The 20,371-nt window shown below is 41.0% G+C and overlaps 1 protein-coding gene across 1 annotated transcript; it reads right to left on the bottom strand.

The window, feature by feature from the left end:
- Window positions 1-9,096: 9,096 nt before the first annotated feature.
- On the bottom strand, window positions 9,097-18,351 carry LOC118772196 (NACHT, LRR and PYD domains-containing protein 12-like). The gene is made up of 7 exons (XM_036520501.1): window positions 18,258-18,351; window positions 15,520-17,305; window positions 14,536-14,709; window positions 13,210-13,383; window positions 12,739-12,912; window positions 12,143-12,316; window positions 9,097-9,274 (listed from the first exon to the last, which is right to left on the bottom strand). The coding sequence occupies exons 1-7, from the start codon at window positions 18,349-18,351 to the stop codon at window positions 9,097-9,099; spliced, it is 2,754 nt and encodes a 917-aa protein (XP_036376394.1).
- Between the last annotated feature and the right edge of the window lie 2,020 nt (window positions 18,352-20,371).

Genomic DNA, 20,371 nt, shown 5'->3' with positions numbered 1-20,371 from the left:
TGTGCAGTTCTTCCTCCAGACTCAAACTCTTCTTTTCCCAGGATGGTGTTTCCTGCTGAACTCTTCCCAGCATGTTGCCACCCAAGCAGCACAATCCTCATCTCTGAGAGATGGTGTTCATCTCCTGTCCGAGAGAAAGATAGAAAACAATTTATTCCTCATCAGGAATGCTAACACACAATCAGCTCTGAGATGAGCTTCTCTCTGCAAGTGTGGATTTGTGTGGAATAGACACAAGGGCTAACTGTTTCTTTCTGCAAGAGAACAGTACAATATGAGACTTCATTTTCCTGTTGCCATCTCTGAATTGTATTGAAGGGGTGCACCTGACCTACCTCAAACCCACACGTCGAGTAAAGTATTTTGAAATACTGGTTGTTTGTGTGTTTTAAACACAGTATTTGCAAATATAGAGTATGTTAATAATGGGACATGTTTGAAAATATTTTACAAAGTATTAGAATGTATTTTATGGACAGCATTCTAATACTTTGTAAAATATTTCCAAACATTTCCCATTATTAACATACTCTGTATTTGAAAATAGAAAAATTGAGTTAATAGCATTTGACTTCTGCCACTTTGGGGCAGCAGTGTGGCATAGTCTTATTACGGATCTGAACCAATCACAATGCTTTGCTACGGGCAGCAGTGTGGCGTAGCAGTAAGGAGCAGGGCTTGTAACCAAAAGGTTGCTGGTTTGATTCCCTGCTGGGGCACTGCTGCTGCACCTTTAGGCAAGGCGTTTAACCCTGAGTTGCCTCAGTAAATATCCAGCAGTATAAATGGATAACATATAAAAACTGCTACCTATAGAGGTGACTCTGGATAAGAGTCTCTGCTAAATGCTGATAATGTAATGTAATGCTTTCACTGTGCCAGAAGTTCACAGGGTGATATTCAAATTACATTAATTTACATTATTGTCACTTAGCAGATGCTCTTATCCAGAGCAACTTACATAGGTTAAAATTTTATCCACATACACATATGAATATTTGGGATGTTCCAGAGGCAACTGTGAGGGTTAAGTACCTTACCCGAGTGTACAACAGCAGTGCCCCAGCAGGGAATCGAACCAGCAGAACCTTTTGTGCAGACATGATAATTGGGTTTATCTGACTGCAAATGTTAACTTTTGATTGTGTACTCACACTGGTGTCATGCGAGGATGCAATTGCTGTAATGTCATCCTCAAGTGATCAACCAATAAATGCCACTCTCTGGCCTTGGGTGGGCTTGAGTATGTCTCTCAGTTTTCCAACAGAAGCTTAGCTGACCCTAAAGCACTCTGCAACCGTTTGAGATGGAGAGATGGCACAGCTGTACCAGGGAGGTGTCACAGAGATCCTCCAGGGAAACGATTCCTCTTCATCATTTTTCTTAGTCACCCCCAAACCTCTGGATGCAGACTAAACTGAACCAGCAACCTTCTGGTTACAGGCCCTGTGCACTACCACCATGCTACACTGATGCCCTGGATCTCTGGAATGTCCAGTTTCACATTATGTTACATTATTGTCATTTATCAGATGCTCTTATCCAGAGCGAATTACGTAGGTTACAACTTTTACATGCAATCCATTCATATAGCTTGACATATGCTTAAAGAACTGGGGGATAAGTACCATGCTCCAGGGTATAACAGCACTGTTCCAGTGGGGGTATTGAGCCAGCAACCTTATGAGCCCTGCTTCTTACAACTACGCCATACTATTGCCCATGAGTTGTGAGATGAGTTGTGTTTTGTTAATGTAAATAATTTCATCTTAAAATAATATTTGATATTGAGTAAAGCAAATTTGGTATAAAATAGAAAAAGATCTCACCTCTGAAAAGTGCTCTGAGAGTCTTCCTCTGGTTCTGCACCTTCATCAGCCTCTGTTTTGCTCTTTCTTCCACTGCCCTCCTCTTCTCTTCCACCTCCTGTAAGAGCATTCTGTCCAATTCATAGTGACAGCCACCATGTCCTGCCACCATCTCCTCTATCTTCTCCAGCAGCTCTGTGACCTGAGTGCCATCAGCCCTCTTCTCATTGTTGAGAACATGATACCTGTTCCCACATTTCTCTACAAGCCACTGGAGGGCCTTTCCTTCAGCCTCAATGTGCTGCTCAATGGTTGTGTCTCCCAGCCAGTCTCCCCTGGTGAACAGCACTATAGTGTGTCTCCAGACTCTCTCCTTGAGAAGCTCCAGGTGTTCCTCCACTGCTCTCCTGTGTGTCTCTGTGAATGATGACCTCACATCAATGAGCAGGAAGAGAGCGTAGGGTCCTGGGAGACACAGAGACACACTGCGCACAATCTCCTGTTTATCCAGCTCTGACGTTTCCTTCACAGACATGCACCACCAGCCTGGTGTGTCGATCACAATGACCTGCCTCCCAGCTACTTCACCCTGTCTTTTCACACACTGTGCAGTTCTTATTCCAGACTCAAACTCCTCTCTGCCCAGGATGGTGTTTCCTGCTGAACTCTTCCCAGCACATCTCCCCCCCAGCAGCACAATCCTCAGCTCTGAGAGATGGTACTCTTCTCCTGAGAGAGAGAAAGAACACAATTTGCAACTCCTTGTCGGGAGTGTTAACACACATTCAGCTCAGACCCCTTACAGTACAGAACCCAACAACAGTGTGATGAAGGACCAATACATCAGTATATTTATTGCTCTTAGCAACTGCATTCCTAACATTACAAGTGATCATTTTGTAAAAGGTGTTGTACTGTATGAATTTCATTTGAGACAGAATAGCCACTGTAACGGTACATAATGGACTGCTTAATGAAGGATTAAGACGAGGATCATCTTCACCCAATTTGAGCAAAAGGTTCTGACAACAAAAAAGTTTCTTAGGAGTCAGTCACAGAGTTTCATTTGCACATCAGCTGAGTGGGGTTGAATGTTTGTGTGTAATTATGTCCTCAGTCATTCACAAACTTACCAATACCAAGATCCCAGTTCCCTAGCTAAGTTCATCATTGTCTGACTACTAAGAACGTGTGTGTGTGTGTGTGTGTGTGTGTGTGTCCTGATTTTCCTTGAACTTTTAAAAAATAAATTATCTGTTTTTTTTCTGCTGTTTTTGTGGATGACACATTGGCCAGCACTGTAGTGGATCAATACATCAGTGTCACTTCAGGTGAGTATTAGTAATTTTCTACCTTATTTTGACCTAATTATTTCATACTTCATTGTTCTATGACATGTTTCTACAAATGTTTAAATCAGAGAGAAACAAAGGACAAAGAAGACTCACTCTGATGGGAAGTTACACCACAAGCAGCACCAAAACTGAACTGCAAGAGGAGCTAAATGAAGGATTAATATAGCAGTGATGGTCCCGATACATATTAGCAATTACATTGAGTAATTTTGTCCCAGGGTTTTAAGATGCCTTTACGATATTTTAAGTCATAAATAATCAAAGGACTCACTCTGAGAGGTTACGCCACCAGCTGCCATCTCTGTCCTCTCTGTTCCTCTCTTAATCCCCAGAGTCCTCTCCTTTCTCTGTAAAAATCATGACATAAATAAATATAAATAAATAATTTTCACCATTCAGAACAGGATCTAATTATTTTATATTTTATCTCATTGCAACTTGTACAGAAATTGCCATCACATAAAAGTCTTTATTTTTCTTCTACATCTTACCGAATTTCTGTCATTCTTTTTCATAGTCAGTATCACATCTCAAACATGTTTCATATCTACACTCAAATCAAGGAATTAATTTTTTATTTTCATGCAAACATTTCAAAGTCTCAGTGGTGTAAGTTATTCATCACACAGTCCCAGTAGAAGCAACAGTAATGCTCTGGATCAGACTGTGGTCATTTCTGAGGTTAGGCGTGCAGATGGTCCTTTCCTCTGCTGTCTTTGATGGACCAGCTCAGATGTGTGACTCCTCTTTCGGCATCTCAACATTCTTCACATCTCAAAGTTCTGCATTCCATTGCTCGAATCAACCCACCTCTTCTCAGTACTTTGATCCACACTGGTGGAATGAGCTTCCTGCTGAGATTCGTAGAAAAGACTCCCTGGGTACCTTCAAGAGAAAGCTGAAAACTAATCTACTCAAGATTTATCTGTAGTCTACCTTCCTCTCTATCTATCCTATCTATCCCTATATTCTATTTTAAAAAAGCACTCTACACTAATTTAGCACCTAACTCAGTATCTTACTGACCTCTTACACTACTTTTTGATAACTACTCTTAGCATTGTGATGCACTAATTTGGAAGTCGCTCTGTGTAGGAGCGTTTGCTAAATGATCTAATGTAATGTAAAGTGCGCTGGCCATGCAGGTGTGGTAGAATGGTGTTTTTCTGGTTAGACCAGGGTGACTTTACTACACAAAGCATTCTTTTTCAGATAGTACGTTCAGGAAGAAGATAAAGGCAAGCATTGAAGTAAATCACATTTTGTCTGAAATCGTTTACATATTAATAATTAATGTCTCTGTGTGAACTTTACCGATGCAACTCCATAACTGCCTGGGCACTACAGCAACAATCAGATCTGCCATCTTTCCTCTACAGTTACAGCAAATCTCTCACATTCATGCTGTACAAGCAGAGGGTCTGTCTCTACAAGGCTGGTTTTATAAAAGACCCATAAGTGTGGCTGTTTAAATAAGCTTTTGGGTGGTGACTGTCTGCTGCCACTTTGCAGATTTTGCATTTCATAAGAGCTGGCAGTCACTGTCAAACAGTGACTTAGATTACAGTAACCAGGGTTCAGAATTGTGCCTGACAGCTTTTTCATTTGTTTCCGATTTTTTGCTGTATGTTTAACATCCTCTCTGCTTGGACATAAAAACAAGCCATACTTCTCTCTCTCTTTTTCACATTTTCACAGTTTAAAGAGGCTCACATTTCAATCGTATTTTTCTCATTACTCTATATACATACAAAGAGAGAGTTCCCACACATACCTGGCTGAAACAGCACTTCTATCACTGGTCCCAGTCTTCCCAGCATGCAGCAGCTCTCTGTGAAAGCACTGCAGTCTGTAACACTCACAGACAATCCCACAGAATGGAGCCTCTTCAGGTAGAGTCTGTGTTCTTAATGTGAATGCAGGGAGTGAAAGTGGAAGTTTTTGTGTGTTCTGTGTTTCCCTGAGCGCAAGAATGTGCCTTTTGTATTACGTTTTTTTTTTCTTTTTATATTATTCTGATAAAGTGTTGCGGCACGTTAACTCTCTCAAGGACCCCCCATTCTGCATTCCCCACAGGTGAGCAGGAGGGAAACAGGACGAGAGGCCAGACTGGACAGGATTTATTATATTTATATAATAAATATAATAATTTATTATTATTATTGTTTATATAATAATACACACACGTTAACATACCCCCCCCCCCCCCCCAACCACCCCATTCTCAACCACAGATGGCTCCTATGAGGGTGGATTGCTGAGTGAATCACTACTAGTTAAAAACATGAAAGTGGAAAGACAGATATCCACTTTCAATGACTAAATTCGACAATAGTATGTTTAAGAACAAGAACACAAGCACAATAGTAGGTTAAGAAAAAAACACTCATCAAACCAGGCCACACACACACACCCACACACCAGCAGTAATCCTCTCAGCTGCAGTACATATTCAACACTGTGTTTTAATTTTAATTAAATGGTAACCAGACAACTAAACTTCATTCATAACCCAAAAGATTTTTCAAATACATCTGAAATCAAAACAAATCTGCCTATTTCTTTGCATACAAATGAAAATCATACAAATGAAAAACAGAAGTTTATTGATTATCTGCATTTTCACCCTGTTCCACAACTTTCTGTTCTCCAGGAATTCTGTACAGAAGCTCTGAAGAGGCACAAGTTTACAAATTACTGCTCTCCACCTCAGCTCCCCAAAGACACAGGTGTCCCTCCAGGACACAAGAGTCTATTCCAGCTGGCACAGGGACACTGAGGAGAATACCCAAAACCCAGGATAGAGGGGCTCAGTGAATGTGGAGTGGAATGTGTGCAGGAGGGTCAGTGTGTCAGAGGAGACCTTGTAGAAGGACAGAAAACCAGCCGACCAGTCCAGATGCACTCCTATTCTGTGGGAAAGGGAAGGGGGGGAGGTTACGGGAGTTTCCTGTTTATTGTGCCAGACAGAGCATTGGCCATTTCTGAAGGTCCAACACCAGGACTTATCATTTTGCCCAAGGCGACTGTCTTCTCCTTTCTTGCTGATTCCTTTATATGCCACTCCTACATCACACCAGCCCCAATCACATTTGGCCTCCCAGTAGCAGCGCCCAGACAGACCCTCTCTGCACAGCACTTGAGGACAGAAGACAAATCTCTCTGGGTGATCAGGATATGACTGCTCCTCTCTCCTCCATGTCACCTTTCTCTTCCCTTCCAACAGGGACAGATTTCTGTGTGCTGTGTTGGGGTCCAGGGTGAGTTGACAGGAATCTGCACACAAAACACAGGTTTGTTAGGGAATCTGCAGGGAGGGCTTGTGCAAAAGCAGCGGCAGCCCCATTCAACAGGTGCCTCAGCACATCAGAGGAGCAGCAGGATGCCAGGAAGAACCAGCCCTACTAACAGATTAGGGAGCAGCTGCAGTCAGTCAGTAATCACTGAAGCTGCTCATGTTGCCTCCTCGATGAGTTTGTACTTAGGCACATCTCCTACTTGGGGGGAGTGTTCAGACCTGTTTTTTTATTTTCTGTCAGTCTCCTTGGACTGCTCGGTGGACTTCTCACTGAGGGCTTTAGCCTACAATTTGTTTTCAGAAATTAAATTGGTTTTGTTGTAGCTGGGCTTTATATTGTTCTGTTATTTCCTTTATATATGGATGTCTTTGCTCACTTTGGTCTGATACTTACATTTGAGCAGCCTTTGTCTGCTCCTGCTCTCTCCAACACGGTCCACACTGCAGAAAACCAGAAGAAGAAGACAGTCAGGAAATAACTGCTACGAACTAGCAACAGGACAGGGACACGCAGGGCAGATATAGGGCAGGGCTGACAAGGGGATGGGAAGCAGGTGTGCAGGCAGGCAGGTGAAGACAATCAGGTGGGCAGAGACAGGGCAGAGAGCGGGGCAGGGCTAAAACACAAGGAAAACAAAAGCACATGGACAGGGAAAAAACAAAAACACAACAGCTAGGGGGCGGGAGCACTGACAACATCTGTTTTTCAGGGTTTGGGCTAGGCCCCTTATCTCCAGTGAAGGGCAATCTTAATGCTTCAGCATACCAAAACATGTTGGACAATGCTATGCTTCCAACTTTGTGGCAACAGTTTGGGGAAGGCCCTTTTCTTTTCCAACATGACTGTGCCCCAGTGCACAAAGCAAGGACTATAAAGACATGGTTTGATGAGTTGGGTGTGGAAGAACTTGGCAGGCCCGCACAGAGCCCTGACCTCAACCCCACTGAGCACCTTTGGGATGAACTGGAACGGAGATTGCGAGCCAGGCCTTCTCGTCCAACATCAGTGCCTGACCTCATAAATGCTCTACAGAATGAATGGGCACAAATTCCCACAGAAACACTCCAAAATCTTGTGGAAAGCCTTCCAAGAAGAGTGGAAGCTGTTATAGCTGCAAAAGGGAGATCAACTCCATATTAAAGTATATGTATTTGAATACAATGTCATTACAATGTAATGGTCAGGCATCCAAATACTTTTGTCCATATTGTGTGTGTGTTTGTGTGTGTATAGAAGAGCACAGATATATATATATATATATATATATATATATATATCTTCACTTTATGATCAAAACCTGAGCCCTCAAAACTTGTGTGTACTTGTCGTGAAACAGATGATTTATATGGTACTATATGATATATGGTAATCTTATTTCAGAGTAATGAGGTCAAAAGAATTTCGATCCAGTGTTTGTCTTGGAACTAGCAGACCAAAATGAAATAGAAGACACCCTAGACAACTGAGGCCATAAATGGCAGGGATTGACAAAATCAGTACACAGCCAGCGAGCAAGCTAACTCTGTTTCACGGCTGCAGGCATTCCTGATCCTTGCTGCTGGTCTGACAAAACAAATCAACTTTTATTTAGGCTTAACAGCCAAATCCTTTAACAGTTCAGTAACTCCTACTGTTTTCAATACACAAAGTACCACTGACCACTGCTGCCACAACACTGTAGCTGTACTAATGCTGACTGTGGAAACTGTAAAAGTGGAGTAAATTTAATCATTGCACTGATGTCAGGGCTCAGGCAGGGACTCAAGCGCAGACAGCGGAATAGGGTGCGCAAAGCAAAGTTTAATAAAGCCAACACGGGGAATCCAGAAAACGTAGTCAAAACAGGCGAAGTCGGAAAACCAGAAAAGCACGGCTAACAATACCAAAAATCGGATCCAAAAACGTGGTCAAGTAAACGGGCAAGAGTACAGATAAACAGCAGGCAGGCAGAACAGGAACAGGAACAGGAACAGGAACAGGAACAGGAACAGGAACAGGAACAGGAACAGGAACAGGAACAGGAACAGGAACAGGAACAAACGGCTTGTAGCGACACACACGAACTGAGACGAACTCACGATGAGACAAGAAACAAACAAGGAATATATAGGGCAAGGCAGATGACAAGATGGGGTTCAGGTGTGCAGGTAGGCGGGTGGAGCCAGTCAGATGACCAGGTGGGCGGAGACAGGGCGGAGAGCAGGGCAGGGCTGGAACACAGGAAAAAAACAAAAGCACATGGACAGGGAAAACAAAAACAAAAACAAAACAAACCCGGCTAGGGAGCCGCAGTCCTGACAACTGATGAGACGTCTGTAATGCCACATTTCACATTTGAACCCATCCAGAAATCTCTCTTTTTTTACATTAAATTACTTGCGTTTAGCAGTCTCTTAGCCAGAGCAACAATTCAAACAAAAAATTAAAGTTATGGGTAAACAAGGAGGTAACACAACATATGTTACTGTAAACCTACTGACAATGATTACATTTTAGCTTGAAATTTAGAACTTTAAACTTATACCCAACCACAAGGCCAAACTACTCTCTGTGTTATTTTGAATGCAGATTCATTCATGTATACAGACGGTATAGCAACACTACAGGAATCAATCCAGGGCTTAATCTAACACTTTACCTCAGTTTTTCCAGTGTACAATCAGGATCTTTGAGCTGTGTAGAGAGCTTTTCCACTGCTGGGTTGCTTGGGTAATTGTAACTCAGATCCAGCTCTCTCAGGTGTGAGGGGTTTGAATGCAGAGCAGAAGCCAGAGAAGCACAGCCTCTCTCTGTGACTCCACACAGTGACAGCCTGCAGAGAGAAGGAGGAAAGCTCTTTATTCTCCCAACTTCTGACACGTAGCTCATTTAAGTGGGAAGTGGCTGCTTTTACTCCTTTATAGTCATTGTGCATCTAAATAAAAACCTTTTTCAGGCAATACCCCAGTGATCAAACTGATACCCCAACAAGATATCTTAACAAACCAAGCAGTCATAATATTTTGGGGATAAACTGTAAAACACTTACAGTCAACTCATTATTAGGCTGTGGAATACTGAGTTTACACTGTTATTTTTTAAATAAGTATTGTTTGGCATAGGGGTTTGTGACATAGGGGCATAAGTTCAGCTGTAGTGGTAAGGCGCAGGTCTTATAACAAAAATTTGCTGGTTTGATTGCTGTTGTACCTTTGGGCAAGGTACTCAACGCCCAATTGCCCCAGAAAATATCCAGCTGTATAAGTGGATTCCACTATAACCTATGAGTCAATCTGGATGAGAGCATTTGCTAAATGACAATAATGTAATGGGTCAGTCTGACCCTAGGGTTGGCCACCTATATGGGGCGCTGAATGTAACAGACCTTTTTTCGTAGACACACATACGAAACACATAAATTCATTACGAAACCATGTAACACCACAACGCGTTTTGTCCACGAAAAACACAAACGCGTTAGCATTGTGTCCACAAAATATTGAAGAGAGCACATAGGCCTACTTTCGTACCTCATGTTTCACATTGACAGATTAACACATTGTGGTTTCTAGTCTCCTCAATAGCTCGTCTCAATGTCAAGACTGAGTGTCTCCGATATCAACATTTCTGTGTTGGGTTGGTGACAACCAGAATGTGGTTGACGACAGCACAGCACATGTTGATTGCAACGATGCCCTTACTGAATGTAGTATATCTCCTCTAAATATCAACCATTTTGTTAATTAATAATTAATAATTAACTGTGATGAAAGTTTAACTGATTGATTTGCTACGATTGCAACCTAACACGTAAAGGTTGATATCAGGGACAGTAAGCCTTAATATTAAGATAAGCAATTGAGGGGACCAAGCAACCACATTGTCAAATGTAAGGTTGTTAGTGTTTAACATCACGCATGTGCAATCAACAGAGCTGGATATCAACAACTTTCCCCACCGAGCATGATGCAAAACAGGTGTCCTTACCAAGGTTGCATGATGTGACACATGCCAATAAGAACACAAAAGGAGACCCAAACTGCAAGAGGAGACAATGTAAGTGGTCATATATACATATATATATATCTCCCCTTGCGCCACATTTGCATGTATTACCGCAAACCAGTGTTAATTTTGTCAGCTTTTTTAAAATTATATGTTTTGACTAAAACACATATTAGTTACATTTTAGTCATTTCACCCTTCTTTGTTTTACTCTGGACATTTTAGCCTAGTTTTAGTCTCATCTTTTTAATAACATTTTTGTCTTTTTGTTGTTTTTATTACATCATTGCAAACCTCAACCTTTCATTGAGCACACAAAATGTTTTAATCACTAAGATGGCAAAATAGCGAACATCACTATTGTCAGATTTCATCTGGGACTCTTAAGCTGTGTACTTGATGTATTCTGTCACCACTGGCAAACCTATTTACACTAATAAAGGTCTTGCTTAGTAGCTGACAGGTTGAATCAAGTGTGCTAGTGTTTGAATAGACTTAATATACGGAATATCAAGCAGGATTGTAATTTAGAAGGTTACAAACAATTCAACTCCAAAGTACAGTACACATATTCAACTTAAAATTGTACCTTGAGGGCAGTTACTCACTAGCTAATATTATTTTGCTTTCATGACAAGGAAATGTCAAGTTCAATTTTTGTTATAAGATTAGTATGTTGTTATAATGTTCTATAATGTACCTCGCCTGTAAAACTAACTGATGGTTAAATTGACTTTTACAAACTAACCGAACCATCCGGTAGTTGATTTATTTTTTAACTCCAAAACAATTAGGCGTATAGTTAGCAACAGTAAGATGAATTCAAGGATGCTAAACCAGCGAGGAAAACATGTACTCAATTAACGCTGATGCGCGTTTCCCCGCGAAAATATGCATATTACAATGTTCGTGTTGTACTAAATAAAACAAAAATGTACCACATCATCCATAACCATAGTAGATGAGCTAAAATATTAACGTAAACAAACGCTAGAAAAGTCTCCAAACAGCATAGACATATAACTTGGTTTTTTTCGCCAGCATGTTAAGTTAGGAAGAACTGCGCTACGGAAGGACATCGAGTGTACTTTCAGCACTGCGTGCAAACGTCTGACTATTGAACATATTCAAAAGAGGTAATGATAAATTGAATGTCTTAGCCCACTAAGGAAATTTTCGTCTCGTCACATTTTTCGTCAGAGACAACGAAAAGATATCGTTACTGTTTTTCCCAAACGTGTTTCGTCAAGTTAATCGTCTTCGTTATGGGAAAAATGGTTGTTGACGAATGGTTTTAGTCATAGTTTTCGCTGACGATGAGTTGCAATCAATCACACGCATGGCGCGTTCAACAACTCTGTTTTTGGTATCAGGATAGGTGGATTAAATATTAAAACCGCACAGACAGCTAGCTACGTAGCTACTTAGCTTGTTAGTTAAGTTAGCTTGCTAGCTAATTATGGAGAGGAATGTACAAGGTTTTCTACAAGCGTCGGGTAGCCCAAAGCTGGTTAAAAACTGTAAGAATTTCAGATTATCTTGTACTGTTAATTATCAAAACAAATGAACATCTTTTTGAAAAAGGATACCCACTACAGTAAATATACAATACATTGTATTTTAAAGAGGTCGTTACATACTTCTTTAAACTTAGAAAATTAATCTAGTCTGTGTAACAAGCTCTTGAAGAACTTACCTCAGTATCTCCAGTTTACAGTGTGGATTCCCCAGTCCATCAGAGAGCAGCTCCACTCCTGAATCCTGCAGCTCATTGTCACTCAGGTCCAGCTCTCTCAGACTGGAGGAGTTTGAGCTGATAGCTGAGGCCAGCACTTCACAGCATTCCTTACTGAGGTTGCAACTGTTCAACCTGATAATGATATCATGTAACATCACATAATTCCACATTACCCCCAGCCCCCAAACTAACAGGACCAAGGCACTGAAGTTAAACTTTTGAAATTACTGGCACCAAATGAGAGAAAGGAAACTTAGCTGCTTATGTCTGTCACTTAACATAAAACATACTTTTTAAAATCTATTCCATCCATCCTAAGATACATTTCTTGACTCACTTATATTACTGTTACAGAGAGCAAGGATTTTAACAGTTTAGAAAATGTAATGTTATTCAAAAATATAATAAAAATAAGTATAATTAACATGTATAATATGTAAAATTATGAACACAATACTTTAAAAGTGTAACGCTTCCGTAACAGTTCTTACAGAACTGTTATGTTTGATATTTTACATAACCAGGTATAGCAATCGAGCTGGTAAGTAGCTGACCTCAGAGTCTCCAGTTTACAGTTGGGGTCCTCAAGTCCAGTAGAGAGCAGCTTCACCCCTGCATTTGTTATGCAGTTGTAGCTCAGATCAAGCTCTCTGAGGTATGAGGGATTTGAACACAGAGTGGAACCCAGAAAAATACAACCTCCCTTTGTGACTCCACATAGTGACAACCTACAGAAAGAACAAGACAAGCTCTTCAGTCTCTCAGCTCTGACACACAGCTCAGCTGAATAGGAAGTGAGTGCTTGTACTATTTAATAATGTTTATATTGTTAAATGCAAAAGATTCTCTCTGAGATCCAATCAATGCCCCAGCAAAACATTTGATCAAACATGGGCATCCTATTATATTTTTTGTAAAACAAGGTTTGCGTTTGCATACAGGCAAGTTTCTTTTCTTTCCTTTTTTTTTTCTTGCTAAAGCGATATATCAGTGTAGCCCCACTATATAGGCCCTGAAAACCTGACCTCAGTGACTTCAGTTTACAGTTTGGATCCTCCAGTCCAGCAGAGAGCCACTCCACTCCTGAATCCTGCAGGTCATTGTCACTCAGGTCCAGCTCTCTCAGACTGGAGGAGTTTGAGCTGATAGCTGAGGCCAGCACTTCACAGCATTCCTTACTGAGGTTGCAACTGTTCAGACTGGAAAGGAAATGATGTCATATCAGATAATTCCACACAACCCCCAGCCCCCACACTACCTACAGGAGCTGGAGCCATGTCATTAACTAACAATGATCAGGAGCCCACAGCACTGGTTCTCCTGTGGATAGGGGTTGGCATATTGGCAGGGGTTCCTCATCTCACCACTTTTTGACACTCTTCTTGGCCTCAGTAGGTAGAGGCAAGTTGTTTGGATGATGTCATTGAAGTCATGCCCATCTTCCAATGGGCACTTAGCTGTCTTAGGTGAACTGGGTGACTTGCAGTGTAAGGAATAGTTGCTTTGGTGTATGAGTGTATCAAAGGATTGCATTTACTTCAAAACAATTAAAAACTTACACGAGCTGGGTGTCACCATCCTGCCACTAACTACAACTACACAGATCCACAGATCTTTGTATTATTGGAATAAGACAATAGTAGGCTCTGAGCAGTGGTGTAGTGGGGATTTTTTTTTTTTGTGGGGGAACACTATTTTAATGATATCATCACAAAGAATGCACTACGCGCACGCACACACACACACACACACACACCCATACAAAAGTAGACTTAAAATAATCGCCAGATACAGAAACTACTTATGCTTACTGTAGCTACTGTATTACAAAAACTTACATTATCAACAACATTCATAATGTGTGTGGCATTGCTTCATTCATAACCACACACAAATTATGCCAATTCATAACAATAACAGACACACAGCATCCGCAAACTAATTCAAACCAAAGGCATACAGTCCAGTATGTATAAATACAGGCCGGAGTAGCTCCAAGTTGTTTGCTCAGACGGCTAAAGAACCTATGCTGTTTTTCTTTTTCTGGCTTCATATCTTTACGAACACAAAAATCTATATTTTTACAATTACATTGTACTCACATTACAAGATACATTAAATGTGTTTTTAGCATCATTTCCTTTGTTGGTTATATCATAAACACAGGTGGTACAAACTTAATGTTACACAACTTTAATTCCTCTTCAGAGAAGTTTTTTTTGTTATTTCTTCCATGTTTGGAGTTTTGCATATTTGGACCAAAAGTGTAGTAGTACGCAAAGAGCTGTTCTATTATAATTTTTAACCCTAATATAATGGTGTATATTATATCAAGTCACAGAAGAACTGACCTCAGTGTCTCTAGTTTACAGTGTGGATTCTTTAGTCCAGCAGAGAGCAGCTCCACTCCTGAATCCTGCAGGTCATTGTCACTCAGGTCCAGCTCTCTCAGACTGGAGGAGTTTGAGCTGATAGCCGAGGTCAGAGCTTCACAGCATTCCTTACTGAGGTTACAGCTGTTCAGCCTGGAAACAAAGTCATGTCATGAGATCTTGAGATAATTCCACAAAAGTGCCCTGATGCTATGCAACCTACAGTGAAATAATTTTTAAGGAATGAGAGGACAGTAAGTTGTGGACAATCACAAACAAGTCAATGTTTGGAAAATGCACAGACATAATAGAAAAACACACACAATGGGCCAGATCAAATTTGGTATTTAGGGTTAGGGTTAGTGTGGTATTTTGGTTTTTTACACTCAGTTAATAATGTAATAGTTCACCAGGTATACAGAAGTAGGGACCCTTCGAAGGCCATGCGACTACATTATAGTAGTTTTATCACACTAGAGTTTGTGCTAAAGTCTTCATGGTGCTGTACATGAGTTATTTCTGAACTGCCACAATACGTCTCTACACATGCATGTGAAAGGAATTATTTATTATCTGTTGATCACAAGTTTTTTTTTTTTTAATCACATTTTATTCAGGTATTTAAAGCTGATTTTATTGAGAAATATTAATATTTTTTCTCATATAAAAGAAGGATACTCTGCCTGGTCTCTACAAATGAAAGATTTCCAGTGTCTGCTGTAAGGGGAACATAAACTTGCTACATGCAGCAGAAAAGTCTGTCATGAGTAGCGACTGGGCAGTTTCTATGCAGTCAGTTTTGGACAGGGGGAAGTCCATCTACCCTCAACAATAGGATTTGAACTAACAATGCCACTGAAACAGATGGCATGCATCCAAAATCATAATTGCAATGATGTCTTCTTTTCACATTTGTAATTGTTGTGTTCAGAGCATTGCAGCTTCAGGACTTGTACTACTTACAAAGCTCTTGTGGAGGCCTTGATCACTGGCAGCAGTCTCAGAAGACCTTCATCTGATCTGATGTATTTCTTCAAGTCAAACACATTCAGCTCCTCTTCTGATGTCAACAACACAAAGACCAGAGCTGACCACTGTGCAGGTGAGAGAACTTGCTTGGAAAGACTTCCTGAGCTCAGGTAACTTTGGATTTCTTCCACTAGAGAATGGTCATTCAGTTCATTCAGACAGTGGAACAGATTGATGGACCTCTCTGGAGAGGGATTCTCCCTGATCTTGTCTTTAATGTACTGGACTGTTTTCTTAATGCTCTGTGAGCTGCTTCCTCTCTGTGTGAGTAGGCCTCGTAAGAGAGTCTGATTGGAGTCCAGTGAGAGGCCAAGAAGGAAGCGGAGGAAAAGGTCCAGGTGTCCATTCTCACTCTGCAAGGCCAGCTTTACTGCCGTCTTGAGCAACAAAGCTAATTTTGAGCGAGGGATCAACCTAAAGAAACCACCGTGGAAGCTGCGGTCCATGACATTTCTGTTACTGTTTCTATATGACAGAAACACATACAGAGCAGCAAGATATTCCTGAATGCTCAGATGCACAAAGGAGTACACTTTCATTTCCATTCCAGCCTCTTCTCTGAAGAGTTCAGTGCATACCCCAGAGCGCACGGAAGCTTCATTGACATCAATGTCACTTTCTTTCAGGTCTTCTTCATAGAAAATCAGATTTCCTTTTTCCAGCTGTTGAAAAGCCAACTTCCCCAGTTTGAGAATAAGTTCTTTCTTCAAAACAGAATTTGTCTCAGTTTTTCCAGGGTACTTCTGATTCTTTATTGTCATCTGAATGACTAGAAAGTGCGTGTACATTTGAGTCAGAGTCTTAGGGATTTCTCCACTCTCTGACTCACTCATCATTTTCCCAAGCACAGTGGCTGCAAGCCAACAGAAGACTGGTATGTGGCACATGATGTAGAGGCTCCTTGATGACTTTATGTGTGTGATAATTCTGCTGGCCAGGTTCTGATCACTGAATCTCTTCCTAAAGTACTCCTCCTTTTGTGGATCATTAAACCCTCTTACCTCTGTATGTCGTACCTGATAGATATGTTCAGAATGAATCTGATTGGCTGCCGCTGGTCGGGTGGTGATCCAGAGGAGAGCAGAGGGAAGCAGATTCCCCTTAATGAGGTTTGTCAGCAGCACATCCACTGATGTTGACGCCGTTATGTCACAACAGTTTCTGCTGTTCTTGAAATCTAACTGAAGTCGACACTCATCCAGACCATCAAAGATGAACAAAACTTTGTACTGGTCATTCAGGATGGATTCAAACTCTTTCATTTCTGGGAAAAAGTACTCAATTAGTTGTATCAAACTATAATTTTCCTTCCCCATCAAATTCAGCTCTCGGAAAGGTAGAGGAAATATGAAATGAACATCCTGATTGGCTTTTCCTTCTGCCCAGTCAAGAATGAACTTCTGCACAGAGACTGTTTTTCCAATACCAGAAACACCATTTGTCAGAACAATTCTGATGGATTTGTCTTGACCAGGTAAGGGTTTAAAGATGTTGTTGCATTTGATTGCACTCTGCTTTGTTTCCTTAGATGCTGTTTCAATCTGTCTCACCTCATGCTCACTATTGATGTGCCCACTTTCCCCTTCTGTTATGTACAACTCTGTGTAGATATTATTGAGATGAATGTCATGTCCTTGTTTGCTAGTCCCCTCAAATATGCATTTGAATTTGATCACCAGCTTGGATTTCAGTTTGGTTTGCACCCTTCTCAGAACATCACCTGTGGAAAAAGAAAATGAGTTTTTAAGAACATTAAGTAGGCAATTAAGAATAGACAATTGTGAAATGTGGTGTTCTAGGTTAATTTGACGCGTATGTGTTTCCAACTGAAGATAACATGCTTCAGTAATTTGTTGATATGATACATTCAGCTCACTATACAGTAAATTTCATGAAATTATTTATTATTTGATGATAATTTCTTAAAATTTTATTAATTATAAAATGTTAAGAAATTATCAAATGATCTATTCCCACGAGAAAAATTGTTGATAGGAAAACAAAATTACGATTACTATCATTGTTACTATTATTAGTATTATTGAACAAGTTCTCTTTTTCTTTCCTTTATTCATACATCAGGCTGTGCGAATATTCATGATATACAAAGGGTTTGAGTGGAATATCCATTTCATAAAATGGATTGATAATTATACATATTGTCTCTCGATAATAGTATATTACATTCTGGCTGGTTTTTATCTAAGTCAATTTGATTTAGTAACCACAAAACATTTACTCATTTTCTGATTTTGTGAAATTTAATATTACATTTCATCTCATATCTACTACACACAAAACAAATCTATTGAAGGGCCTTATCTTTTTGGGGAGTGATAGCAACTAATCTTGGCTTCCCCCTTAGCACCCTTCTGAATCTCATGTGTGGTGGTTTTGTTCCCTGCCTCTCCTGGTCTATGTAGTGGGCCAGCTGATAAAATTTAGCAAACACAGATGATTCATGTTACATTTTAAATCTACACCTCTTTAAGAGGGTGTAGATTTCCCTGGGTAAGAGGGTCCAATAAATGACTAAATGTAAATATAAGTGTTCCAGTAACATCACTTCTTTGCAGTATGCTTTTCATTTCATTTTGTGGAAGATGTGGGGAGATGTTCATGCTTGTTGATATGCAAAGCATTTTTGCACAATTTACCTTTTGCTTGCTCACCCCCCAGTCTCTGTGCGAGATCATTTCGTGGAATTTTCTTCAGGATTGCCACAGTGATCTTGAGGGCCCTTTTTTCACCATAGAAATTCACCATTATGTCGGCAACATCTGGCAAGTCCTTTCCCTCCAGCTGAGCCCGTGGAATGGGATCATATCCTTCCAGTACTTTTTCTTTTAGATAGAATATGAACTTTTTAAAGTGTGTCTTTCCCAAATGCTCCAGAGCCTCCAATATCAGTTGAGCCATAGCAGAGGCCTAAACATCAACAATGGGGATAAATTGGTACTAGATCTGACTGGATATTTACAATCATACAATAAATGACAGCATCAACATTTCAATCTTGACAGTGTTAAAATATTACAATGCAAGGTGTTTTAGAGAAAGGTCAATTCAAACCTCACTCACCCATGTGTCTTATGCATGGGATTATAACAGCAAGCTTTTAAAATGAAACAAAGGGAATGAACAATGAGAACCTGAGGACAGGCACAATACTGTGCAAACTAACTGACCAGACTAAGTGGCCAGCTATCCCACTGCTGACACCATTTGTAGCAAAGGGCAAGAGCAGGCACCCCACCCGGCCTCAAACCCGGGTCTACGGGGTACCAAACATGCGACTTTGATCACCACACCAAAGAGCCAGGCTCTTTGGTATGGCAGTCAGAGCGCATACGCAACCGTAGTGACGGCACTCCGTCACACTGCCCTCCCCTTCGGGAAGCGCACCCATGCGCTTCACACACCATGGCATCCCTCACGCATCCCCCACCATACTTCTCCCTTCCCAGGGCACCCCACTCACTGGTGCTTCAACCATCTCTGGGGTCCCTCACACCATGCTTCACCCATCTCTGGGGTCCCTCACACACCGGGGTCAATCGAACCTGGGGGTCCCTCATACAGCTCACACACCGGGCACGCCTCCGATGGCAGCAAGCCATCCCACTTCTCACACCATTTGTAGCAAAGGGCGAGAGCAGTCACCCCACCCGGCCTCGAACCCGGGTCTACGGGGTACCAAACCAGCCAGGATCTTTGGTATGGCAGTCAGAGCGCATACTCAACCGTAGTGACGGCACTCCATCACACATGTTATGCATATAATTCCAATGGAACATGACGAGAGACACGGCACAGTTGAGACATGGCACTAGGAAAGTGTCTTACACCAATAACAATAGCCCTGGGGCTGTGGGTTCATTTTAAGTTAATTTGGCAGACATTCTGATTGGCCAGCATACAGTCAGAGCTTCAACTCAGTATGAAGTTGTTGCTAGCCCACTTGTGCTAGTGACAGTCCCAGTGCTGATAAAAATGGGAAATTGATTCAACTGATACCTGTCTTGATATTGTTACCAGTAGATTTTGTCTGTATATGACAGCTGTCTTACTACTGCCATTATTTCATCTCTTGGACAATATACATTGGACTGCACTTTTTTCTGTTTTTATATTGTTTTGCAGAAAAATATAACTGGACAAATGGCCCAAACTTTCTAATTCGTAGTTTTATGGAATATACGTCATATGATACTTTTTGAACTTTTACATTGGAATGAAGAAAGCAAATGGAAAATATTTATGTGTGTGTGTGTGTGTGTGTGTGTGTGTGTGTGTGTGTGTGTGTGTGTGTGTGTGTGTGTGTGTGTGTGAAGGGCAGGCTTTGAAAAATGTCCTTATAATGGGAAGGAGCAGGGCTTGAAACCTGAAAGTTGCTTGTTTGATTCCCAGGTGCGGCACCACTCCAGTCCCTGGTGATGCACCAGGGACCAAATTGTCTAAATATCCAGCTGTTCTATTTAATAACTTATAATACTGTATGCTGTGTAAGTGCACTCTGGACAAGACTGCCTGCTAAGCAAAACTTACATTGGATATGAGATTTTTTAAAGTAGATAAAACAGGAACAGTATGCAATCAACAACTGGCTTGCAATATGGTCAGCCAACATTAAACCCCATATTCTTTCTTCTCTATTTTTCATGCTTACCAGCTTGAGTTATGGATTCCTGTACTCACTTTCCTCTGTTTCCAATGGACAACTTCAGTTTCGAATCCACATCAGTGAGCAAGTGCAAAATGCTCAAATGTTTTGGCTCAACTTGTT

This window comes from Megalops cyprinoides, chromosome 2, assembly GCF_013368585.1.
Source record: "Megalops cyprinoides isolate fMegCyp1 chromosome 2, fMegCyp1.pri, whole genome shotgun sequence".
NCBI lineage: Eukaryota > Metazoa > Chordata > Actinopteri > Elopiformes > Megalopidae > Megalops > Megalops cyprinoides.
Note: the sequence above shows the minus strand (reverse complement) of the source record. Positions and strands in the feature narration are given on the sequence as shown.

Excerpts from the sequence above, each read along its gene's own strand:
- LOC118772196 (XM_036520501.1), bottom strand. The coding sequence starts at position 18,351 with ATGGTGAATTTCTATGGTGAAAAAAGGGCCCTCAAGATCACTGTGGCA. Across the intron at positions 17,306-18,257 it reads TCTCGCACAGAGACTGGGGG|GTGATGTTCTGAGAAGGGTG; the intron begins GTGAGCAAGCAA and ends CTTTTTCCACAG. Across the intron at positions 14,710-15,519 it reads AAGGCCTCCACAAGAGCTTT|GCTGAACAGCTGTAACCTCA; the intron begins GTAAGTAGTACA and ends CTTTGTTTCCAG.